This window comes from Stegostoma tigrinum, chromosome 7 (assembly GCF_030684315.1).
Source record: "Stegostoma tigrinum isolate sSteTig4 chromosome 7, sSteTig4.hap1, whole genome shotgun sequence".
NCBI classification, from domain to species: domain Eukaryota; kingdom Metazoa; phylum Chordata; class Chondrichthyes; order Orectolobiformes; family Stegostomatidae; genus Stegostoma; species Stegostoma tigrinum.
The window spans coordinates 12,495,392-12,521,865 of NC_081360.1; the positions used below are offsets into that span (position 1 = coordinate 12,495,392).

At 41.9% G+C, this 26,474-nt stretch overlaps 1 protein-coding gene and 1 long non-coding RNA gene across 3 annotated transcripts in view; one reads left to right on the top strand and one right to left on the bottom strand.

Annotated features, from left to right (window-relative positions):
- The window catches only part of LOC125454057 (uncharacterized), a 94,375-nt gene extending 84,135 nt beyond the window's left edge, over positions 1-10,240 (bottom strand). The window contains exon 1 of one of the 2 annotated variants that reach the window (XR_007247921.2): positions 10,155-10,240. This is a non-coding gene — a long non-coding RNA (uncharacterized LOC125454057). Of the gene's footprint in view, positions 1-10,124 lie in introns of both variants that reach the window. The other variant, XR_007247920.2, reaches the window with a different exon arrangement.
- LOC125454055 (ATP-dependent 6-phosphofructokinase, liver type-like) overlaps positions 9,122-26,474 on the top strand; it is a 55,357-nt gene continuing 38,004 nt past the window's right edge. Inside the window, exons 1-4 of the mRNA XM_048534333.2 lie at positions 9,122-9,534; positions 18,920-18,993; positions 22,990-23,067; positions 25,142-25,331. Of these exons, the coding sequence (XP_048390290.1) occupies positions 9,450-9,534; positions 18,920-18,993; positions 22,990-23,067; positions 25,142-25,331 (427 nt within the window). The 5' untranslated portion in view covers positions 9,122-9,449. The remainder of the gene's footprint in view (positions 9,535-18,919; positions 18,994-22,989; positions 23,068-25,141; positions 25,332-26,474) is intronic.

A 26,474-nucleotide genomic window follows, 5' to 3' on the forward strand; every position in this document is an offset into this window, starting at 1 on the left:
ACAGCAATATGGTTGTCTTAACTGTTCTCTGGGAAATTCAGGATGAATCATAAATGCTGGCCTAGATAACTGTGTCTTCATCCCGTGAATAAATTTTTAAAATTCAGTCAAAACATGACCATGGAAAGAGAAGGCCGGGACAAATTGCCTCTTGAACTTTTAAATTTGATTCACCACTGAGTAAAATTCACCATAAGGTCTCAATTACATAAATAAAGGAATCCTACTCACATTAGAAAGCATAGAAGCTCACAGAAAAAAAGATTCTTGCTAAAAAGTAGTACTCCAAGACATTTCCAACTACCTTACTCTAAAACAGTTAAAACATACATTTACATCACAGGATTAGATCAGATTCCCTACAGTGTGGGAACAGGCCCTTCGGCCCAACAAGTCCACATCGCCGCCTGGAGCATCCCACCCAGACCCATCCCCTTATAAACACACCTAATCTACACACGCCGAACACTACGGGCAATCTAGCACGGCAAATCCACCTAACCGGCACATTTTTGGACTATGGGAGGAAACTGGAGCACCCAGAGGAAACCCACGCAGACACAGGGAGAATGTGCAAACTCCAAACAGACAGTCGCCCGAGGCTGTATTGAACCCAGGTCCCGGGCGCTGTGAGGTGCAGTGCTAATCACTGAGCCACTGTGCTGCCCTAGGATCTGATCACCTGTGAAATCACACAGCACAGGAGAATAATCAGACTATACTGCTTATTCTTTGAATAAGCCATCCAATTGTCTTCATTTCTGTTTATTTCCCTGCATTTTTCTTTTTCTGTGTTTATCCAATTACATTTTTCAAGTTACCGTTGAATCTGCTTCCACCACCATTTTAAGCAAATATTCTAATTTATAACAGCTTTATTGTTTTTTCTGTAAATGCTGCCAGCAGAAACAGTTTCTCCTTTTCTAATTTATCAAAATCCTTCATAATCTAATAAAACTCTGGTTAATAATTTTCTACCCTACCAGCAAACAATTAACAACTTTAGGCTTCAATTGCAGTAACTGAGCTGAAGTCTAACACATTGCATGAAAAATTACTCAACATTCTGAATCTTTGCTTATCCAAGGTTTGTAAGTCTATTGTTTGATTTATCTTTTGCTACTTACTTTCTCAAATCTTGCATGAGGTTTCACTGATACTGAAGCAAATAATATACCACCTATTTGTTTCGCAATGTAAAACTATCTCTCAATAAGTTTTTTTCTGCATTTCATTTCATCATTTCACACACAAACTGTCACTTGCGGCAACAATCTAACTTGGCCTACTTTGACTATAAACATGATATCTATATTTTTTCCTTATGTTTAGCTCCGCTTTGAGCACTGTATCACCAACTGACCACCTACTCTTCCCAAGGCCATTGAGCTTCACTCACTGCCCAGAATTACAGAGAGGCAGACCATTGGAGCACAGTTGACCATCATAAACATCAGTCCCCAAGACTCAAAGAAAAGCAAAATACTGCCGAAGATCTGAAATAAAAACAGAGATGCTGGAGCAACTGAGCAGGTCAGTCTGCATCTTCGTAAAGAAAACTTGTTAGAGTTAGCTTATTGAGTACAATATAACACTTCTTCAGCTCCAAAATACAGTCATGTTGAACCCTCAATGTTAACTTTGTATTCGTATTCTGAGATGCCATCATGCTTGCTGCATCTCTCCAGTACTTTATGCTTTTATGTGAGCCCAACAAGATGTAATACTTCTAAGAGATGAATGAAGCAAAGTAGGTAAAACTTGATCTGACACATGATTCCAGTCATGAATTCCTCGCAAGTTCAGGATTTTGTAAATAAAAATCTGTCCTCTGAAGCATAAAACACAAGTCACCCTTTATTTACCAACTCACCCCTTATTTACATGTGAACACTCCTTGACTATAGTACTGCCTCATACAGAGCCAGCACCAGAGTGTCAGTATCTGTGACATTCACTCTTTTTATTTGTCAGCTAAGGACCCTTGATTCGACCAGATTAACAGCCCCAATCAGAGAATTCATATTCTATGAATTCCAGCTGGCTGACCTTATTATAATATTGTTAGGAACAAAACAATGAATGTTTTCAAGAGGAATTAGATATAGTTCTTAGGACTAAAGGAATCCAAGGGTATGGAAACGAAGCACGAACAGGATATTGAGTTGTATGATCAGCAATGATGGTACTGAATTGTGGAGCAGGCCTCAAGAGCTGAGTGGCCTTCTTGTGCACTATTTTCTATGTTTTTACATTGTTCTTTCTGCTATGAAGTATCTGTAACTGTCTATATTATAATTGAATAAAGAATAACTGAGTTTTAGTAAAATATTAACTTCAGAGTATTATTCTTTCCCAGAGCAGCCTGTTGGTGCCTAAGCCTACACATTACACAATAAGCAAAACAAGGTAAGTCAGTTTGTAGCAGAAATTGAAATAGGTGGATACAATGTGTGAGTATCACCAAGATATCGCTGCAAGGCGATCAGGGTTGAGACCTAAATATCCAAAGATATATATCCTATCAAAAGGACAGGCAGATGGGCAGAGGGGGGAGTGTTGCCTTGCTAGTAAGAAATGAAATTAAGTCACTAGCAAGACATGATATAGAGTCAAAAGGCACAGAATCTGTGTGTGTACAGTTGAGGAACCACAAAGGGAAAAAGAGCCTGATTGGAGTTGTGAACAGGCCACCTAGCAGTAGTGAGGATGCAGGAAAGAAAATAAATCAGAAGACTAAAAAGGGAAATAAGAAAGGCACTGTTACAGTCATCATGGGGGCTTCAACATGAGAAAATCAAGTTAGTGCCAAATCTCAAGAAAAGGGTTATTTTGGGTCAGCCTGTGATAGATCCCACTAGGGAACAGGCAATTCTGGATTAGGTGATGTGTAACAAGGCAGACTTGATTAGGGAGCTTAAGATGAAGGAAACCCTGAGGGAGTAATGACCATAATATGATAGAATGCACCCTGCAGTTTGAAAGGCAGAAGTTGGAATCAAATTTAACCATATTACAAATTAGTAAGTGTAACTACAAAGGCATGAGGGAGGACCTAGCCAAAGTTGATTGGAAGGGTAGCCTAGCAGGGAAGACAGTGGAACAACAACAGCAGGAGTTTCTGAGGTTAATTCAGGAAGCACAGAAATTCATCCAAGGAAGAAGAAACATACTAGTGGAGGATGAACAAACACTGGCTGACAAAGGAACTCAGGGATAGCAATAAAAGCAAAAGAAAAGGTGTACAATGTGATGAAGACTAGTGGGAAGCCGGAGATTTGGAAAGCCTTTAAAAACCAGCATAAGATCATTTAAAAAGCAATAAGAAGGGAGAAGATGAAATATGAAAATAAGCTTGTCTTGTGGATGAGATCAGATCAGACTAGACGCCCCACACCAATCCACACTGTCCCAGCAAAATTTTGTAAGGACATAGCCTGGACCCAAACTTTTATATTTATTTAAAGGGAAATATAAGGTGATGTGTTCCAGATGTGATTTGATTGGTCCACCACGGGGCTTTAAGGAAAACCTTAACTCTACTGAAATACTTAATAAGATAATGTATTATTAAACCACTAATCATCAAGTGTTCTGATATAGGCAGCATCCCGTAAACACACACTTTGACAAAAATGCAATTCAGAAGAACAGCTATGATTCTCACATGCTTTCTCTCTCCAATACAGAAGAAAGAAACAATCTGCTCCTTTAGATTTTTAACAGGAAACCTCACTGTCAAAGGCTTCACTTCAGCAGAGAACTTAAGCCCACAGCTCAGCTGCCATAAGGCATCTTCTCACTAACTAAGTGAAAGCATAATTAAAAATCTTCCTGGGTCTGTGAGAATCCTGAACTTCCTACTCATGCTTCTTTTGTCTAATTTTATTTTAAAAACCCAGGGATTACTCTAAGCTGTTTACCATCTGCCTGTCTCCAGCAGACATTTTGCACCACTGAGGCAACATGTCTCTGCAAGAGAAACAGCACAGAACACATTTCTCATAAAGGCCTTGTACCATCACACTAGCTAGTTATAAAAAAGACAGCAAGAGTTTTTTTAGATATCTAAAAGGTAGGCAAGAGTGGACATTGGACTGCTAGAAAGCAAGGCTGGAGAAGTAGTAATGGGGAATGAAGAAATGGCTGGGGAACCGAATAGGTACTTTGCATCAGTTTTCACAGTGGAAGACACCAGCAGCATACCAAAACTTCAAGAAAGTCATGAGACAGAGGTGAATGTAGTGTCCATCAGGGAGGAGAAAATGCTGGGGAAGTTTAAGGTCTGACAGTGGATAAATGACCCAGGCCAGATAGTCTACACCCCTGAGTTCTGATGGATATACAAGTACTTCTGCTATAACGCGTGTTTTGTTAACACAAATAGGCTATAATGCGATTGATGAATAGTGGACGCTGTTTAGGTAATGCGAACTTTCTGCTGTATAGGTGTATCAATTTTCTATAACATAATTGTCTACAGCGCGAGGTCTCACAAGAACACAACTATTGCTTTAAACGAGAAATATCTGTAGCTGAGGACATTGTAGAGGATTTGGTGATGATCTTTCAGGAATCAATTAGGTCCCAGAGGGGTGGGAAATGGTTCATGTAACACCCCTGTTTAAGAAGGGAGGGAGGCAGAAGATAGGAAATTATAGGCCGACGAGCCTGACCTTGGCTGTTGGTAAGATTTTACAGCACATTATTAAGGATGGGATTGCAGAGTACTTGGAAGTGTATTGTAAAATAGGGTTGAGTTAACATGGCTTTGTCAAGGGGAGGTAATGTCTGACAAATCTGTTAGAATTCTTTGACGAGGCCATGAGCAAGTCATACAAAGGACAGCCAGCAGACATAATCTATTTGAATTTCCAAAAGGCTTCTGACAAGGTGTCATACAGGAAGCTGCTAAATAAGGTAAGAGCTCATGATGTTGGGAAAGGTATTGTCTTGGATAGAGGATTAGCTGACTGGCAGAAGGCAGAGAATAGACATAAAGGATTCTTTTTCACGATGGCAGCCAATGACCACTGGAGTTCCGCTGGGGTCTATGTTGGGACCACAACTATTCACATCAGACATTAACAATCTGGAAGTGACGGCTCTGTCAATAAGTTTGCAGATGGTACAAAGATAAATAGAAGGACAGATAGCAGATGGCTGCAGAAGCACTTGGACAGGCGAGGAGAGAGGGCAAACAAGTGGCAGATGGAATACAATGAGGGAAAGTTTGAGGTGATGCACTTTGGTACATAAAGTAGAGGTATAAACTTTTTTCTAAATGGAGAATGACCTCAAAATCCTGAAGCACGAATGGACTTGGGAGTCCTAGTTCAGGATTCTCCTGAGGTTAGCATGTAGGTTCAGTTGGAAATGTTAGCATTCATTCCAAGAATCATAAAATGCCTAGTGTGGAAGCAAGGACTAGAATACAAGAGCGGGGATGTACTGCTGCAGCTGTATAAGGCTTTGGCCAGGTCGCATTTGGAATACTGTGAGCAATTTTGGCCCCCATATCTCGGGAAGGATGTGCTGGCATTGGAGGGGATCCGGAAGAGGTTTACAAGAACGATCCTGGGAGGAAGGGATTTTCATATGAGGAACATTGTGGACTCTGGCTCTGTACTCAACAGAGCTTAGAAGGCTGAGGGAGGATTTTATTCAAATTTACAGAATAATGAAAGGCCTGGGTAGAGTGGATGTGGAGAAGATATTTCCATTTGTAGAACAGACTGGGGCTCAAGGGCACAGCCACAGATTGAAGGAACAACCCTTTAGGAGGAATTTCTTCAGCCAGAGGGTGGTTAATCTGTGGAATTCATTGCCAAAACGGGCTGTGGAGGCCAAGTCATTGAGGACACTCAAGACGGAGACAGATAGGTTCTTAATTAGTAAGGAGATCAAGTGTTATGGGAAGAAGACAGGAAAATGGAGTTGAGAAAAGTATCTGTTATGGTTGTTTGGCAGAACAGACTTGATGGGCCGAAAGGCCTAATTCTGCTCCTGTGTCAAATGGTCTTATTGCTCCCACATTATTACTGCTAAACATCCCTCTTGGCCTTGGTCAGCTAATATTTATATTTGACCCATAGTAAATTTGTCCATTATGGTAAAAACATGCAGCTATTAAACCAAATTACATTGATCCTTTACTTGGATGTTTGTTTAACTTTACGTTAGACTCAATTTCAATCCAATCATAATAATTATTCTCACTATCTTAAAAATGTGAATTAAAAGTGAGTGATGCAATGGTTTAACTTCCTGATATTCCGTACATAAATGTTTTTATGTAATTGACTGCATATCTAATTGCTGATATTATTACTGCTTCGTGCCAAGACATGTACTCGACCTCTGGCCACAGTTCAACAGAGTTAAACTGTCACAAACCCTCAAACAGCAAATCCTATCACGGAGATTACTAGTTATTTGTACGTAGCTTCCTTTGAGGACAGCAGGAAACACGCTTACTTTGCAGCCAACTGCAGATTCCTATGCTAATGTTCAAACAGCAGTGAAAGAAAGTGAATCTACGATTCGTTGTGATAAAAATTTGGTTCAATGCTTTCATCCTACTGCCACTCAATATATATTTACAATGGGTACTACTAATATTTTACTGATATATTCAGAGAATAATCCTAAAAACTCATGATTTTGTGCCTTTGAGTAACCCTGTAATAAGTCACATTTGTCACAAGTCACATGATTCAGAGAACCAGTGAGCCAAATGACTTCCTTCTGGACTGTAATGATTTTGTGATTCATTAACAAAAATGAGACTCCTCTTATGATAGATAGACTACTCTAATCTTCCCGTCCATTCCAATTAATAGAGCAGTGTGAATTCTGAGAATTCTAAGTAATGCATATATACGAAAACCTTGATATCCTTGCCCCCTATCATAATTTGCTGGCAACAAGCAGAAGAATGAACATCCAAAGACCCCCTTACAAGAAGCGCAAATGAAGTAAGTGTTTTAAAATAGTTTCCTCTTTTTGAAATGCTCAGACGGCCACTTACTCCATGTGTAAAAATTCATCCCCTCACTTATTCCCCTGTCCTCTTCTCTCGATCATTATGCTTTTGTTCCTTATTTTCCTTTCTCCTAACCGATCCCTCAGTCTGCCACCCTTCTACTTTCTTATCACGAGTTTTTCTTCTGAATAAATGTCATTTGCTTCTCATTGTTTCCTTAATTGTAAAGAGTGTATTTTTCGATTTTTCAGCATTTTTGTTTACCGGGAACGACTGCTTTAAAAAACAAAGATGTCAAAAAGGATTACAGCACTTTTTCAAAGCAAGATGCCTGACACTCGTTGCAAATGCCATTTGTTCAAGCAGTGCCCCTAGTCTGAAGATGAAACGTTGTTTGTCCTCGGCATGCTGCAATGCTCTGTCACCATGCCCTCTCTCCCTTCAATTCTCTGTCACCGTGTCCTTTCTCCCCTCCATCCATCCCAGTGAGACTGTCTGCACTTTCAAACCTGACAGTTAGACACACCATTGTTCTGCTATTCTCACATTTCAATCATTTAATCCGAACTATCAACATATTTGCTCCATCAGCACTCCACACCTACCACCCTCCACAACTGCCGCCACCACACACCCGCCCAAAACTATTGTATAAATGCTGCTCCTTCCACACTTCACTTCAGCTCTAATGAAGAGTCACCTAGACTTGAAACGTTAGCTTGCTCTCTCTCCACACATGCTAGCTGACCAGCCATGATCTCCAGCATTTGTTGTTTTCAGTACAGATTCCAGGGTGTAACTTGCTCCCAACTTGTGATTCCAAGTTTGGTCAGAAACCATCAGCTCTCCAAGAAGAAAGGAGCTGTCCTTTTCATAGCAGTAAAATCAGAGGACTTCCAAATATGAACCAGTTGTTTCTTGTGATTCCTGCGAGCAAATGAAAGTACCTGGAGAAAGAAGACTGAGGAGCTGCAGGTCCTTCCGAGCCAAAAGGATAATCTCAGTCAACCATGTGAACGGAAGATTGAGCTACCTTCCTTGACTTTCCCTCTGCCTATTATACCTATGCTTTTTTTTGTGTCTGTCTGTATATCTGTGTATGAGAAATTTTATAAGGAGGATTAGAGTTTTAACTCAAGAGTTATATGTCAGCAATTCATCGTTGTCTACCAATAGCTAGAATCTATTTATGTGTCATAAATATTAATACTTGTTACATAGAGAAACCTTGTCTGTACTTTCTATTAACCTGAGTCTAAAAGACAGATAAATTGGGGAACTTCACACATTTCTGTGACGACTCCAGAAATAGCCGGACTTGATTTACAGTACACTACTCCAGTAAGTTTGAGAGAACCAATACATTCTTTAGTTTAAGCAATGCCACCAAAGATTTGCTTAATGTTCAACTCAATGCTGTTTGTGCGATCAAGAATGAATGCCCTTCAAAGTAATTAACATGCAATGTTTAAGGCTTGTTGTGGCGCTAGATAGTAGAAAGTTCTTTCTTGCTGATAAGCATCAAGCAATGGGATTTGTTACTTATTTCAGTATTAGGCAACATCCATAATTCCTACCCCTGAAAGTAATATCAGAGCTTTAAGGACCCAGTCTGTCAAAGACAAATGCCAGAGTCAGTCATGCCTGTCCTAAATTGGAGGTGAAGTTAAATAATTCTGCTTTTCAAGTTCTCACACTTAAAATCTGTCAGCAGATTGCTTCTGGATTACATCAGGAAGGTGAAAGTGCAACTTCAAAACGAAGGAAAAAAATCAGTCCCAACATGAACCTGCACATTCACCCAGGGTTTGCAGACACAACATTTTTTTTTGTTAGTAGTTACACTTTTATTTATAAAACATTTGAAACATTATCTCAACACTTGGTGTATTTTCTTTTGGATGTACAAATCGCTAGCACTGCTAAATAAACCCTCATACGACATGATACACGTGTCGAAGCCTGTTCAATCCTTTTCGTATCTTATAAAGCTATGTATATTTCTGTGCAGAGATTGGAAGCCTTGATTTTTATTACATAGTTATAGATTATAGATGAATTGATTTTTTTTAAAAGCCAAAATATTTTCAAAGTTCTATAACAATAACTGTTTTTTTCTTTTAGGTATAACATTAAAATATTCAAACCAGTGGTGAAATATCCGTCCATGGAAATAAGTGTTAACTGCACAGTCAGAATTCTAATCGCAGTGCCCTCATTTTCTTTTTTTTGAGAAAAGGCTGAAGGGACAGGAGGGAGGAGTTTAGGAAACACAGATTGTATGTGGGCAAGCCTTAATTGACTGGGGTGATTTGCATTCACTGAGTTGTTGGAAGGGGTTTTACTGCTGTAATCGGAGACGGTGAAGCGGGGAGGAGGGGAAACCATCCCAAAAGCAAGGAGAGGTCGGCAGAAGAGGGAAAAGGAATTAGCTGCAACCCCGGAAAAGAGGTGGGGGAACGCCATGGCACAAGTGGACATGGAACAACTGAGGAGCAGAGGTGCTGGCAAAGCCATCGCGGTACTAACCAGCGGAGGAGATGCACAAGGTAACTTTTTTTAACGTCCTCCTTCCAATAGGTTTGGTTTTTACCATACCCTCGTCCCCAAATAAAAAAAATCAAGTACCAAGGTCGCCGCAGCCGCAATGTGCGGACGTGACCAGCAATTTCATCCACTACTGGCCACCCCCTCCCCCAAGTAAAACATCAGAGAGAGATATCGAACAGGATGAATTTTCAGATACAATAAATAAAAGCACCGAGATTATGGCTAAGTGAGGAATTAAAGACTGCGTTTTCTCTGCGGGGGGAATTTTTTTAAAAAGCTTCAAAATTTCTCTCTGTCATCCGGAGGATGGGGAGAGTGGGATGGTCGCCATTGAAGCGATTCATGCTTTTTTTTCCTCTATAAAAGAGAAACGGATAGCAGGTTTTGTTTACTCCACAATTCGACGTTTATCCGCTTTTGGGGAATAGCTGGTCTATGCGGGTCGGGTTCAGTTCAGAGGTAATTGAGAATTGATGGGGTTTTGCTTTAATAGTGCTTTCATAAAGTCATCTCCCCTCCACCTGACCAGTTCTTTCGTTTTATAGTTTTCAGTGTCAGATTGGGTTTTTTAAAAAAAACTCCCACTTACTAAGTGAATAATGTTAAAGATGTGACTGACCCGCTGCTTCTATCTTTCCTCGAACTCTAACGGACAGAGCTCGAGCCCAACGGCCAAATCCAGCGATTAATTTTTTTCGAGCTCCCGCCATCATTGATAATGGCACATGCCGGTTCGAACGGAGGAAGGTTTTTTCCCGTGACCTGGAAACTACTTTCGCCGTTTACGATTTTTTTTGTTTCAGTTTGTACATTATCCAACTGAATCGTACTTTGATAGTTTTTAAACATTTTTAAAAAAAGAAATATCACCCCGTGTTTTCATTGCCAGTTTCAATGATGGCGGGTGAGTCACGTGGTGACGGACGTGTTGCCTGTCAGGTTGTCCCACCGTGTGTATCCATTCGCGCGTGCGCTAGAATTCTCAAACCCATATAGAACATAGAACAGTACAGCACAGAACAGGCCCTTCAGCCCACGATGTTGTGCCGACCATTGATCCTCATGTATGCACCCTCAAATTTCTGTGACCATATGCATGTCCAGCAGTCTCTTAAATGACCCCAATGACCTTGCTTCCACAACTGCTGCTGGCAACGCATTCCATGCTCTCACAAGTCTCTGTGTAAAGAACCTGCCTCTGACATCCCCTCTATACTTTCCTCCAACCAGCTTAAAACTATGACCCCTCGTGTTAGCCATTTCTGCCCTGGAAAATAGTCTCTGGCTATCAACTCTATCTACGCCTCTCATTATCTTGTATACCTCAATTAGGTCCCCTCTCCTTTTCTCCAATGAAATTCATGATCTCATTGCATGGCTCAATGGATTAATGTCAAATCTTACATCTTATTGGCATTTCTACTTCTGTACAACCATGCACATTAACTAATTATTGTGCTTTTATTGATCATGTTTTATTTTTGATTACACAAGTGCAGTTGTGTTCTTAGGACATTTGGTTTGAAACCTAATATAGATAAGTGAGTTAACTTCTGCCATTTGGAAACGTAGTTTAGTTTTATTTTATTTATTTACTCGTGGGACATGGGCATTGCTGACTGGCCCAGCATTTTTGATTGCTCATCCCTAGTTGCCCATATGAAGTTGGTGGTGGGCTGTCTTTTCTTGAACCATTGCAGTCCACATGCCATAGGTTGACTCACAATGCCCATAAGAAGGGAATTCCAGGATTTTGACCCAGCGACAGTGAGGGAACGGTGATATATTTTCAAGTCAGGATGGCGAGTGGTTTGGAGGGGCACCTGTGGTACATGCGCTGACCCTGCCCTTTCTGGCTGTAAATTGTCATGCGTTTAGAAGGTAGGCCATTTGGCCCGTTAGGTCTGTGCGGCAATAAGCACCAAAGTATACCAGCCCCATTTACCATGTGCCTGGGCCATAGCTCACTATGCCCTGGTATTTTAAGTGCTCGCCCGGATGCTTCTTAAATGTTGTAAGAGCACCTGCCTCCCTGAGGCAGCATGTTCCAGATCTCTACCACCCTCTGGGTGAATTTTCCTCACCTTACAATCTCCACTAAACCACTTGCTGCTCACCTTTTTCTTGTGCCCCCTGAACTCAGACACGTCTACAAGGGGCAAGAGGTTCTCACGATCTGCTCTGTTTATGCGTCTCGTCTTTTTGTGTACCTCAATCAGATTTCCCTTCAGCCACTTTCTGCTCCAAGGAAAACAAATCCAGTCTTACCAGTCTCACTCATTATAGAGACTTTTCATATCCCAGTCAACATCATGGTGAATCTCCGTACCCTTTCCAGTGCAATCTGATAGTCCGGTGACCAGAACTGGACACTCTGTTCCATTTGTATCAGTGATAATGGGAGCTGCAGATGCTGGAGAGTCCAAGATAACAAAGTGTGGGGCTGGACGAACACAGCAGGCCAAGCAGCATCTCAGGAGCACAAAAGCTGACGTTTCGGGCCTAGATCCTTCATCAGGGAGCTCTCTGATGAAGGGTCTAGGCCCAAAACGTCTGCTTTTGTGCTCCTGAGATGCTGCTTGGCCTGCTGTGTTCATCCAGCTCCATACTCTATTCCATTTGTTGCTGAACCCAATGTTTTATAAAGTTGTAACAAGACTTCCATGCTTCTATATTCTACGCCCCAGCTAATGAAGGCAAATATCCTATATGCCTTCTTTGCCACCCTATGTACCTGTGCTGACACCTTCAGGGATCTTTGAACTTATGCACCAAGGTTCCTGTGTTCTTCGGGACTTAACATTCATTGTGCTGGGTCAGACTGCTGCAACTCAGTAGGAGACTGATTTGTACACTGCTTCCCCCAAGCATTTACTCAAGGTTGCTGCAGCTGCTACCACCATCTGCCCAGGTGAACCATATGAACCAGGAGTAGGGACTTCAGTCCCTCCCTGCAAATCCTGCTCCACAATTCGATACCATAATGGCTGATCTCACCTGAGGCTCCACTCCCCTTTTCTGCCCCCACTCTGCATAACTCTTCAACTTATCTCCTTTATAAACATATCCAAATGTTCCAGCATCTGCTGCACTCTAGAATAGTGAATTCCACAGATTCACAACCCTTTTGAGAGAAGTAATTTCCCCTCATCTCTGTTAACCCTTATTCATAAACTGACCTCTTGTTCTAGATTGCCCCAAATGAGGAAACATCAGCTCTGTGCCCCCCTCCCCACCAATTCACTTTAACATCTTGTACATCTCAATTAGATTTCCTCGTTCTAAACTCGAGAATATATGAATCCTATGTAAAAGAAGCAGGTAACCAGTTGTGGCATTTCTGAAACCGGGTAACCAATGTTAAAAGTGTGAGATAACACTGTGTGGATCCGGAGGAACACAGCAGGCCAGGCAGCATCTTGGCCTGCTGTGTTCCTCAAGGTCCACACTGTGTTATCTCAGACTCCAGCATTGGCACTTCTTACTGTCTCCAATGTCAAAAGTGATCATCCTTGCCATTTTTAACGCACTTGCTGCAGAAGGCAAGTACTTACATTTGTATAGCATTTATAAATCATCATAAAGTAATTTACAGCCAAATCACCTTTACTGTAGTGTTGGCTGTGGTAATGTAGCAAACTCCCAGAAGCGGAACCCTGGCAGTGATCAGGTAATCAGGTCAAATTACATTGCTTGAAAAACTACTATTGGCTAATACATCGGGGAGAACTCCTCTGCCTTCTTTCAAATATGAAATACCATGTTATCTCTTATGTCTGTTTGAGAGGGCATATGGTGCCTCATTTTAGCTTTAGTTCTGTGTTCCCTCGCTACTAATGGGGAAGTGATGGCCCAATCATAGTATGACTAGACAGATGATCCAGAGACCATGATAATATCTGGGGACCTGGGATCAAATCCTGCCACAGCAGATGGTTGAATTTGAGTTTAATAAAAATCTGCAATTAAAAGTCTAATGATCATGAAAGCATTACCAGTTGTTGGAACACCCCATCTGGTTCACCAACGGCCTTTTAAGGGAAGAAATAATGTTCTTAACCTGGTTTGGCCTACATGTGACTCCACACCCACAGCAGTGCGGTTGACTCTTAATGGCCATCTGGGAAATTAGGGATGAGCAATATGCCCACATACCATGAATGAATCATTTTTTTAAAAAACTACTGCATGGAGTCTCCGTTTATATTTTGCATTCAAGCCCCAGAGTGGGAATTGAACCTGGGAATATTGTGCCTGTGAGCTTACTAACTTCTGAGCCAAGTGTACTTTGCCTTTTCTGTATTTACTTTGGATCTTTGGAATTGAGTAGGTGCTCTGGTATTGGTTCTGTACTTGGAATGTTATTTCTATTGTCATCTTTCCCATGACTTGGTATTGTCTGGCGTTTCAGTACATTTAACTTGTGTCCATGACATTTTTTCCTCCAACGCAACTGTCTCATATACAGCAATTGTAACTTTTGGTATCATTTCTCAAAGTTACTGATGCTCTTATTGAGAGTTTCATCAGGTGAAGCTATCTACTAGCTATTTTCAAGAAATCTAGAGAGAGAGACTTGATCAGTGTCCTGTTTCGTTTAGTCTCAAATTTCAATGGCCCCAACATCTGCAGGTTTTTTGGAGGTCCGACTATACAAATGTTCACTGCAAATTCTCAAAAGTTCTTCCAGATAACACTGACAAGATGGATAAGGAGTATCTATCTATATGATAGATACTCCTTATCCATATGTGACCTAATCAAAAAACCTCAATGGTCAGGGCAGATAGGATCTAATTTCCCTGAATCTTTGTGTCGCCTCGTACTTCCACACTTCCCATCTGTGGTCAGTGAAACCCTTGTTTGCATACACCCCCTCTTGCCCTAGCCCAGTATTCTTCACTCTCTTTTTAAACTGCCTACATCCTGGACTGCAGTACACTTTTCCCCACCTCAAGATGGTCTTCCCACCAAGTACTTTCAGTCATTTTCAGCCAGGAGAACTTGTCATACAGGGAGACTGACAAACGCACCCTGTGGAGTTTGTGGTTTAGTTGTGGAGGGAGGGGATGAAGCAGTCCCTCGTTGAAAGGCACTCAGCACCTGATCAAATGTCCTCTCATCAGGAAGGTGGGCACCTGCTTACAGCCGTCTCCTGCCCTTCGTCTTCCTTTTGAATCCCTCCCGTCTGCTCCCAACCATCTCCTACCTACCCTCCAAAACTCTAGAGTGGGACTAGAACAGACAAGATTCTGAAGGATAAGTTTGAAATGCTGAGCCGCGGATGACGCTGCAGTGGCTTCCTTTGCCCCCAGTGTGTTCAATTTTCAATCCTGGATTGTTTTTCTTCTTTTGATAATTTAAAAAGTTTAGTTAGAACGTTCACTATCTCTTTCGGTGATTTTTTATGCTGTCTGCTGGCAGTAAATGTCGATTACGAGACTCGACAGGCAGGCTTGTGTTTTCATTTGCCCCAGAAAAAACTAAGTTTGAGGCCAGCCTGGCTACAATGCAATGCAAGTCAAGCATTAAATTGTGTATTTAATACCCAGTGTTCCCAGGCTATGGCTTGCAGCCTCCATTCAAATCTTTTATTTCCACAACTATACCATGCATTGAGGTCACAAAGAAACGATATCTGAAAATATGTTGAAAAACGACGTTCAAATGAGTTATTGACGTTGATGCCTTACACTGGGGTTAATGATAAAGATGCACCCTGAAACCAGTATTTACTATAAAATCGCAACTATGCTAAGTCTCTGAAAAGCAAGTTTAGTGGTTGGCATGGCAGTTTTCCGAATCACAATTAACATAAGCTGATTTCACTATTAGAGTTGACCTAGATAACAGGTTGGGGAGAAGATTTTACAGAATGAAGTTCAAAAACAAGGTTCCCCCTGGATCAGTAGACTTTTTGAAAACTCAAGTCCGGTAAGCATACAGTTGGCTGTTTTTAGCATCACAGGTAGCAATATAATAAACTAAAATATAGTAAATCACTCACACATTTCAATATTGTGCCATTTCCTTCCTGACTTCATCAGATCATGTTGCTCTCATCAGTATCAGCACTATATGTAACAGTCCAGTAACTTCACCTCAGTCTGTTAGGCAGACTGCAAGATCTGAAGGATCATAGCTTTGTGCTGAAATAGAACCTTGGCCCTTCTCTGAATTACTTAATCATAAAGTACTTTTTAAAATATATAATTGCTCCACAAAATATTTCCTGAATGTAGCAGTGTATTATGATATAGGGAATGCATCAATCGGTTCAGATCATAATTTAACATTCAAGTACCAGAGTGCGAGCGAGGATGTTTATTTTGTGAACCACGTGTCATGAGGTATGAAATCATAGTTAGAATCAACCATCCCCGTATGTCATGAGGCCGAAGTAGTTTGGTTCTGAGGAAGGGTCACCAGACCAGAAGTGTTAAGTCAGTTTTTTCCCTTCACAGATGCTGCCAGACCTGCTGAGCTTTTCCAGCAACTTTGTTTTTGTTCGTAGTTTGGTTACACTCTTGTTTCTCCTTTTTATCCTCCTGTCGATATTTTCTTTTCCTTTCTTCTCCCTAATTTAAAATTATATCAAAAGGCAAACAGCTGTCAATGCAAAAATGGACTGACGAAATAGCTTGATTGGGAGCCAGCGTGGACTTATTGGGCCAAATGGCCTCCTGTATCATGTCCTGACTGACATTCCTCCCTCAGCCTATAGGACCAGAACAAATTAACTTGCCATGCATTTGATTAAAGTTTGTGGGATTGTGTTGAGATCAAAAATTCCAGCTATTTACTACATTACTGTTGTTTTCCTTGAGTTTTAATTCTTGGCATTTTGGAAACCCTTTCTAAGAGATATCTTAAAGCGTCATATTAATGCAATACTTCCTTTCATAACTCGATGCATTGTGATTTAATAATTGTTAATATTAACAATCATACCTCCCCATTTGGATTTGGCTGAGCGTGTGTACAGAGTTTTACATCGCAGAAAGAGGCCCTTTGGCCCATCATGCCCATCCGTTTTGTCAAGCTCATGTGCTGTGTTCAAGCACATTGTTCATTGCCTCGTACTCCATGGCACTTCAAGTGAAGACTTAAATGTTGTGATCATTCCTGCCTCTACCACCCTTGTAAACAGCCAGTTACAGATCAGCACCACCCTATTGACTCCTTCTCCTTCCTATCTACCCTGTCTATTCTCCATAATTTTGTACACCTCAATCAGGTCACCCCGCTGTCTTCTCTGCTTTGAGGAAAACAACCCCAGCCTATCTAGTATATCTTCATTACTGAAATGCTCCAGGAAAAGTAATGTCCTGGTGAACCTCCACTGCATCAACCCTGCCACTCCCAAATTTTGTATCCCATTTGCCAAATTGCTGTGATCCCACGGGCTCTTAGCTTCTTGACAAGTCTCCTACCCAAGAGCTTGTGGAAAGCACTACCAAAATCAAAGTAGATGGCATCCAATTCAATACACTCATCCTCACGTGGTCACCATGCAAAGCTCCAATCTAGCTTAACAGACATTGTCTTGACCTGACAAAACCATGCTAACTATTCTCTATTGAACCTTGGTTCTCCAAGTCAAAGCTAATTCTATCATAGAGCACGTAAATAGACTCTTCGGTCCAACCAGTCCATGCCGAACATAATCCCAAACTAAACTAGTCTCACCTGCCTGCTCCTGGACCATTTCACTGCAAAGCTTTCCTACTCATGTACTTATCTAAATGTCTTTAGCATAAGCACAACTGTGCCCACATCCACCACTTCCTTACGGAGTTAATTCCACATGTGACCTACTCTCTGTAAAACCAAAAATTGCTCCCCCTGTCTCTTTTTAAATCTGCCTCCTCTCATCATAAAAAATGTGCCCCCTAGCCTTGAAATCCCACACCCTAGGGAAAAGACACTTACCACTTACCTTACATATACCTCATGATTTTATAAACCTCGATAAGGTCACCTCTCAACTTCCCGTGCTCCAGTGAAAACTGTCCCAGCCTATCCAGCCTTTCTTTATAACTCAAACCTGCCATACTCTGCAACATCCTGGTAAATCTCTTCTGAATCTGCTCCAGCTTAATAATATCCTTCCTATAACTGGGTGACCAGAACTAGACACAGTACTACAGAAGAGGCCTCACCACTCAGATTTTTTTTCCAATAGTTCCCCTTGAACAAACTTAACTACAATTCCTTTGTTTGTCCCTATCACCCTTCTTGAGTAATGGGACCATATTACTTGTCCTCTAGTCCTCCAACATTTCCTGTTTCCAGAGAGGATTTGAAAACTAATGTAAAGGTCCCTACAATCTACTCCATTGCCTCCCACAGCACTATAGGAACTTAGCCAATTTTAAGCTGACTAAAGCCATTAATACATCCCTCCTTTCTATTGTAATTTGTTCACAATCCTCTTCCCTGGTCTATATCCACATTATTCTTCTATACTGTGAGTCCAGATGTAGAGCTCCCTTTGCCACTAATATATTTGTGAAATGCCTTTGGGCTTTATCAACTATTTTTTTTCACACCCTTTTTGCTTTCCTACTTTTCTACATTTATACAAAGTAACCTCCTGCACTTTCTACCTGCCTCTAGGGTTTCTGGTGTTTGGAGCTGTTGGTATCTGCTGTTCTACCTTTATCCATTCCCCAATATCTGGAATTTTCGGTCTCAAACTTCACCTTTACAAAACATTTATTGGCCTTGCACTTTTGCCTCTTCCTTTTTGAATGCTTCAATATGGACTTTCCTACAAGTAGCTGCTCCCAGTTCACTTTGGCCAGACGTTATCTTATGAAAATCAACCTTCCTCCCCAATTCAAACTCTTTATGTTGAGCTGAATAACAAAGTGAAATTCTAACTAGACAGATCTGATGGCTGGGTATAATTTGCAACCATGCGTTAAAAGCATTGCATAGGAAGTACTTTAGAGCACTTTTGATTTGTGTGGAATTTTCCTATATTGATGCCAATACAATTTAACAACAATGTTGTACATAATAGTTACTATATATACATTTGTATAGCACACAGGGGAGTCATTCGACCCTTGTGCCTCTGTTGGCTCTTTTGAAAGATTCCTCATTCTTCCTTCAGAAACAAATTGTCCTTTTCAATTATTTATGTAATTTATTTTTGAAAGTTACTGTTGAACCTGTTTCAACTACCTTCTAAGCAGTGCGTTCATATATAATACCCTGCAGCACGAAACTTCTCACTTCCCCAGCAACCCCCCACTCCCTTTACCAATTGCATTAAAACTGCATCCTCTCATTACATTACCATCTTGAAATCCCTCCCAATTTTAACTCTTCTCATAACCTTTTGTTATTCAAACTAATTGTAGTTGTCACCTGCAGGTATGAATGCTGCAGTGCGTGCAGTGGTACGGATGGGGATCTATGTGGGAGCTGATGTTTATTTTGTGTATGAGGTTAGTACCCTTTTTGTCCTGTTTATCTAATATTGAAGATCCAATTGCTGTCTGATTATTTGTTTACAGTGAGTATGGGTGGTTTGGCCTTGCTCTCTTTATCCTCTTTTGAGGTTGATGAGGGGCACTTTCTCCATAAAGGGTGATTATAGGGAAATGTAAAGCTGAGAGCAGAAGCTCTTTAGGAGTTGTTTAGACCAAAGGTTAAATACACAGCATACAGTTTAGTCGTAACATGTTCTGATCCTGATTTTATTTTTTTAAATTCGGTCTCTTTCTCGTTTGCTGTCATCCTCCAATCACCTATTTAAATCACTTATCTTTATCATGAAACTAGAAAACAAGTCATAATAGCCAAGCCTGATAGGATCCTTGTGCAAACTCACTTTTGTCCTTCTGAGGAAGCAATCAAGAACCGAATCGAGCATTTATCTAGTCAGTAGTGACTTCACTGAAACCAGTGCATTATCTGTGAAGTGTTTTGACATGGTGAGGGCATGAAAAGTGCTGTGGGACGGCTTAGTCCTAATTGCCTAGTTTTGTCTTAGCCTGTACTCCCTCGTTTTTGAACTTTGACTGGTCAATATTCATCATACCTTCATAGCCTGGATAACTTCAGTCCCCTTGACGCCTCCCTTGCAAGTTCCTGATTTCTGGAACAAACCCGTCGTTTTGACCTTGGTCCCTTTGGGATCTCTGTTTCACCCTTCCTAATAATGATGTCACTGACCTCTCCATGTGTGTTTGAACTGTATTCAGCCACCGCATAAATTCCTTGGATTTTTACACAATCCTTCTGTCATGCTAACTGCTGCCCTTTAAAAGGTTTTCCATTCTACTTCCCACTTCTCTTTCTGGGTGTGTACATGTTAAACTAGCACTTCCGATATTGATTCCTTGCTCCTTTTATATAATTATCCAGGGTCAGCTCTTGCTGGAATTCAACAGCATGTTAATGGTGCACACTGTTATTAATGCCCAAATTGACCAGCAGGCTGAAGGGATTAGGAGATTCCCCAGAGAGTTACAAACTTCCAGAATTTTTGGTTGATTTGCAATGCAGTTGTTTGGCACAGGAGTAGATTTTGCCTGGTAACTAATGTCGTCATACCAGCCGTTTCATTTTAGCCCTCAACAGCATGAGCGTCGCTGAATTGCTTACCATTGACATTGTGGGAGTTATTATCGATCAGGAGCTTAACTAGATCTGGCATGTAAATACTGTAGCTACAAGAGCAGGTCAGATGCTGAGAGTTCTGTGGCAAGTAACTCATCGTCTGTCCCTCCCCAAGCCTGCCCACTGCTCACTAAGCATTGGTCAGGAACATAATGGAGAGCTCCCCACTTGCCTGGATGGGTGCAGCTCTAACAACACTCAGGAAGCCCAGCATCATCCAGAAGAAATAAGCCTGCTTGAGTGGCGACTGATCCACTACCTTGAATATCCATTCTCTGCACCAACAACAGTGGCAGCAGTGTGTACCCTCTATAAGTGGCACTGCAGCAACTTGCCACAGCTCCATTGGCACCTCCCAAACCTACAATGTCACCCACATGGAAGGGAAAAGGTGGCATACACTTTGGAACACCAGCATCTGCAATTCCTCCTCAAAGGGGCGGCACGGTGGCTCAGTGGTTAGCACTGCAGCCTCACAGGGTCAGGGACCTGAGTTTGATTCCAGCCTCTGGCAACTGTCTGTGCAGAGTTTGCACGTTCTCCCCGTGTCTGCGTGGGTTTCCTCCTGGTGCTCCGGTTTCGTCCTGCAGTCCAAAGATATGCAAGCTAGGTGGATTGGCCATGCTAAATTGACCAGTGGTCGGGGGTGTGTGGGTTATAGGGGGATGGGTCTGGGTGGGATGCTCCAAAGGGTTGTTGGGCCTAAGGCCCTGTTTCCACACTCTGTAGGGAATCGAATCAAATTTTTTAAAAAAATCACAGAACATGCTGACTATCTCACCGGACCTTCGCTGTTGCTGGGCCAAGATCCTAGAGCTCCCTAATAGCATTGTGGCTGTGCCAGCAACACCTACATCTTGGAAACGAGGAATTTCCAAAAGGAAAAGCCTAATAATCTCAGTGGAACTTAGAGTGTTGTTAAATATAGTTCAGTCGCTAATTCTAGCTTGGCTTTCTGGCCCAGAAAATGAAGTGTTCAAACACTTCAATTTAATCTTTTTTTGAAATGTTTTAAAATGTCAGATTTTGAGTGTAATTCCTTGTATTTTGTTTTCTATCTCCTTTTTTCATTCAACTCTTTCCTGCTCTGTCATTCTTCTTGGTTCTTTTCTAATCCTTAAAACCTCATTGTATTAGGAGCTGCAGTGTTGAACCCATGATTCACTAAGGTTTCCAGGTGTGCCTCCAGTCCTTACTGCACTATTATCATCTTGCAGTTCTGTTCCAACAAGATTCGGTTCAATATCTAATTCAATTAGTCTGGTTTGTTGGAGGATTCAAAGTTGTTCGAAATCTGATGGCATCTTTGCTCATTACCTGGACTTTGTTTCTATTACTTGGGAAATAAGTACCAACTGAACTAAACTCTAATCTGGTGGAAATCCATTAGTTAGATCTGTATTCATCCTCAAGTCATTACCCACTGCACTGTCAGATCCCCGACTATCTTGGCTTCGACATTCAATTCCTTTTCAAAACATTAGCAGCTATTGAAGTACTGAATCACACCCATAGTCTTAATGGCTTCGTCCCCACAAAAATAAACCATTACTTTCTCTCTCCTTCAATTCCGGTATCCCATAATCTCTCCTCCCTTGACCATGAGTGACATAAACTTGCATGTCTTTTATTGTACAACCTGTTTCACCATTTAGCTGGACCACTTGAAAACATATCGGCCAATGCTCTCCATTAGTAAAACAACTTGCTACTCAAGAGCTACTTAAGGAATGCCAAGAAAAAAAAACTGTTCTCTGCTACAATCCATCTTCTTAAACCACACTTTCCTGCATCCTCTATCGTTGCCTCTGACAGTAAGTGTGAGGTGTTTATGGAATTTAGTGTTACAAAGGTCGAAATCATTCATTTAGTCTCCCAGCCACATGCCTGCATAGCATTACGTTACGCTAACCGTCCTGTAGCTCACCCATTGCTGAAATCCTCATTCATGGCTTTTTAATTTATAGATTTGACGGTTTTGGTGTTCTCCTTGTCAGCCTCCCAGTGTCCCACCTGCTTAAAATTGTGCTCCTCAAAAGATTCTAATGCCAATGTATTAACTTGCTCCAAATCTACTTGCACATTATCCCTGCGCTTGCTGACCTAAAATTGTCACTGAGCCACTTCAGGTGATTCTAGGTCATTTAAAAAGACAGATTTTTAAGGAGTTTGTTAAAAGCCATGCAGAGAGAATTCCAGAATTTGGGACCTGAATGTTTGAAGTCAGATGGTTAAAACATGGAAAGAGGCCTTTCACCTGCTCTCTTTGTAGCGTTTCTCCTCAACAGCGGCTCACCTTTTCTCCGCCACTTGCCGCTACTGCGCCACTTTTCCCCGTAGGCCTGATAGTATTGTTTCCTCTCTATTCATCCAGTTCCCTTTTGAAAACCATGATTAAATCTTTCTCCATGGACTTTCAGGCCTTGCTTTCCAGATCCCAGCCACTCGACACATTACAAGCGTTTCCTCATGTTACCTTTGGTTCATTTGCCAACCACCATAAATCTCTCGTTGTCTATCCTTATGACTGTGAGTACAACTTCTCTCGCTTCTATTCTGTCAGATCCCTCGTGGTTTTGCATACTTCAGTCAAATCTCCTCTTGGCCTTCTCCTTTGAGGAGAACAACCACAGCTACTTCAATTTATCCATGTCGCTCACCACTGGAGCTGTTCTTTTAAGTCTTTGCTGGATCTTCTCCAAAGTCTTCATGCCCTTTCCAAAACATGTTGCCCTGAATTGAGTACAATCCTACAGATAAGGCTGAACGAGAATTGGAATGCTCGAGGCTGTAACAGACACGTCTTTATTTTTTTGCAGGGTTACGAGGGGCTCGTTGGTGGTGCAGAGCATTTGAAGTTGGCAGACTGGGACAGTGTTTCAAATATCATCCAACTGGTAAGCTCTTTGTTCTATTTCTGTTCAGGGTTTGTGCAAGTCAAGCCCGATTTAGAAAAAGGACTTTTGTACAGTTGCTATGAGTGACCAAATTTTCCTTTAAATCATATTACTTTGGATCTCTGCAAAGGGAAGTGATTTTGGGATGGAGAGCAGCACTTGAGGTACTCGGTAGTACTTGAAATCCAAGTTTGCAATCAAGTGGCATTTTGTCCCAAAGGACATGTCAACTAATCTTGATTAGTGTTCCCACCAGAGGGCTCTGTTGTTCACCGTCAGTGGTGAAAACTGAAATTTTAGCTGTACCACTGTCACGTTCAAACCAGGTGTTAGGAGGTGCATGCGGTGACTTCCTGCTGGGTTCTATTATCCCAACCTGCCTGCAATCTCCCTGGCATATTAAATATCTTCACGTAGAAACCCGTTCTTTCACCAATCACACAGCTGAGAGCAGGAACTCAAGTGTTGAGAGAATTGAGAGTTCTGATGATCGCAGTCAGCAAATAGGTGCTTGAAACGGCAGCGTGCATGAAAGAAGGGAAACGGGAGAAAAACCACACCCAAGTTGCTGCAGGCCATGTCGGCCTGTACCCCAGCCGTGTTTGGGATTACGTTGATTTTATACAATCTGACCACCTTTCTCCAGCAATCTAATCCTTTCACTTACTTAGTCAGCCATCACGTGCCACAGTGAGCTCGGTGAACACTGGATGGCATGACCACAAGTGGATGTGCAATATTCAGGATTACTGTGGTCTGATGATTACTCAACTCATGTTAACATCTGAACGGTGAACGGAGTTGAAAAATTCAACTGGTTGTGACATGAACGTGAACCTCATTGAGTTAGATAGCTAGCTGTTTAAGTGTCTCCGTCTTCCTTTTGAGTATGCTTGCTTGTGAATGTGCTTTTCTTTTTGCCTTTTTCTGTATTACTTCCTCTCTTGGTACATCTTATGACCTATCTCTGCCTCAGGTTCCCTTCATTATGAAATTGAGCCATTCTCCCTTGTAAGCGAGGGATTCTCGCCCACGGGGTAAGGTGCCTTTATTTTCTGGCATTGGTTGCTTTGCACCTTTGCAGGCTTAGTTGGGTAGCACTGGTGCTGCTTGTATGGTTTGTCTAACGTGGCTGCAATCCGGCCTCTCTTTTTTTGGGTAGAGGAGCTGGTAAATGGCAACTTTGTTTTTTTCCTTCCGTTGACTGAGTGAAAATGGCTTTTTAATTGCTAACTTGGTAACTCTACTCACCACAGAACAGCATCTTTTAACCAAAACAGCACAAATAAGAAGCTAAAATAATTTGTCAGTAGTAGTCTCCGTTGCACAGATGAGTCATTGGCATATGCTGCAGTTCTGTATACCCGCCTGGAGGAATCCAGCTGGGGTGGTTGTACAGTTTGCTTTCGTTGCAGAGTTTTTGAAATAGCTTTTGCCTGAACAGCTTAAGTTTGTAATTGCCGGTGTCTCAAGGACCAGATTGACCGTGCACACATGAATTGGAGTGTGGGTGGGCCCCTCAGTGCCACTGAGAGTGCTGGTCCACGCTGCATTGTCTGAAAAACTGTGAACGTTGATGCTTACATCCATTTTTAAAGGGACCAGCTGGCCAGTGCAGCATGAATTGTCCGGTTTGAACCAGCCTGGAACCCCGCGTGCAGAGGCGAAGAGCACGTCTGTGAGACACAGCATTCTAAAAATGGCAAGCAAAAAATCCACTGCTTACTGTCGAAAGTTGCCTGCCTGTTAAGTTAAAAGGCTGACTTTCCAACGGTGAAACGCTGTGCTAATGCAAATATTGGTGACAAGGTAAAGTGAGCTTTGAAGCTTGGGTAAGGAATGGAACAGTGTTGAAGTCATGCAGTTCAAAGGCACCTTTTTTTTTCTTTAAAATTATTATTACTGGCCTGACCCAAAGCCGCTTGGGGCAGCAGCCCTTTCTTTTTTTGTTTGCATGAGTCTGAACTGTTTCTCTTTGCACCTTCTGTACGTGATAAACCAGGTTTATGACTCCCAGTTCTGTCAGGCATAATGCTCTGTTTTCACTGGAATGTTTTTTCCATCTGATGGGCAGGGTGGAACAATCATTGGCAGTGCCCGATGCAAGAGTTTCCGCACGCGTGAGGGTCGCCAGGCAGCAGCTTACAACCTGGTGCAGAATGGCATCAACAACCTGTGTGTGATAGGAGGAGATGGCAGTCTCACTGGGGCCAATATCTTCCGGACAGAGTGGAGTGACCTGCTTGCAAGTCTTGTGGAAGAGGGTGAGTGTCTTTTAAAACAGTAAGAAAGACCTGCGAAGTATATACTGGAATGACGACCAAGCAATAAAGGTAAACGCACGTTTAATATTTCATCACATATTCATGGCAGTTTTAGGAATTCTCACTATCTGCGCCATTGTCTAGTCAGTAACGTTGCATCCAGTGTTGCTGTATGAGGCAGTAGGGGAACTTACACAATCGATGAAGTGATCCATAATTTACTCAAGCAGACCATCCAGCCTCGTGTCTACACTTCACATGAGCCTGTTAAACTACAGTGGCTCAGTGGTAAGCACTGCTGGCTTGCAGCACCAGAGACTTGGGTTCGATCCCAATCATGGGCGAATGTGAGGAGAGTTTACATGTTCTCCCAGTGCTCTGGTTTCCTCCCACAGTCCAAAGATGTGCAAGTTAGGTGGATTGGCTATGCTAAATTGTCCAGAGGGCCCAGGAATAGGGTAGGGTAGGTTGTGGGCCTGGGAGGGATGCTCTTTGGTGGACTCTATAGGCTGAATGGCCTGCTTCCACGCTGGAGGGATTCTACGATTCATACCGGTCTAGCTCTAACATCCTAATCTACTTACTTCTGTTTGCGTACCATCAAGCTTCCGCTAGAATGCTGTTCACCTCAATCAGTGCAACAGATCGCAATCCCCACTCCGATTAAGGATCACCACCCTGGGTAAGGAAATTTTAAGATGTGACTGTAGAAGTACCCCTGATAAGGTGTGTCCACGTAATCCTCCTGGCGCTCTGAGTTGAGGGAAATTGTAAGTCTGAACCTCATAACCTACAACATCATAGGGTCTGCACTGAGTTTGCCAATCTGAACCAAGGCAACAGGTGAGATACAAGAGGATAATGTCTGGGTCTTGAAGCTAGAATTCCTGGTCCTAATCATTATCTGCTGATCCTGCATGGAATCAGCTTGGTACTAGAGGTTTCTTATATACAAACAACTTAATAAAATTCCCACTTGCCTGCTTGCTCCTCATACCACTTTGATGTTCTGTTTTTCTCATGCAAGTATTTTCAGTTTATTTTCTAACAATTCAGACTTTTGTTTCAACCTCCAGTTTGAATACAGAATGTTATTCATTCGATGGGAGCAGGATTGGGCTTAGACCTGATGGCCGACACAGT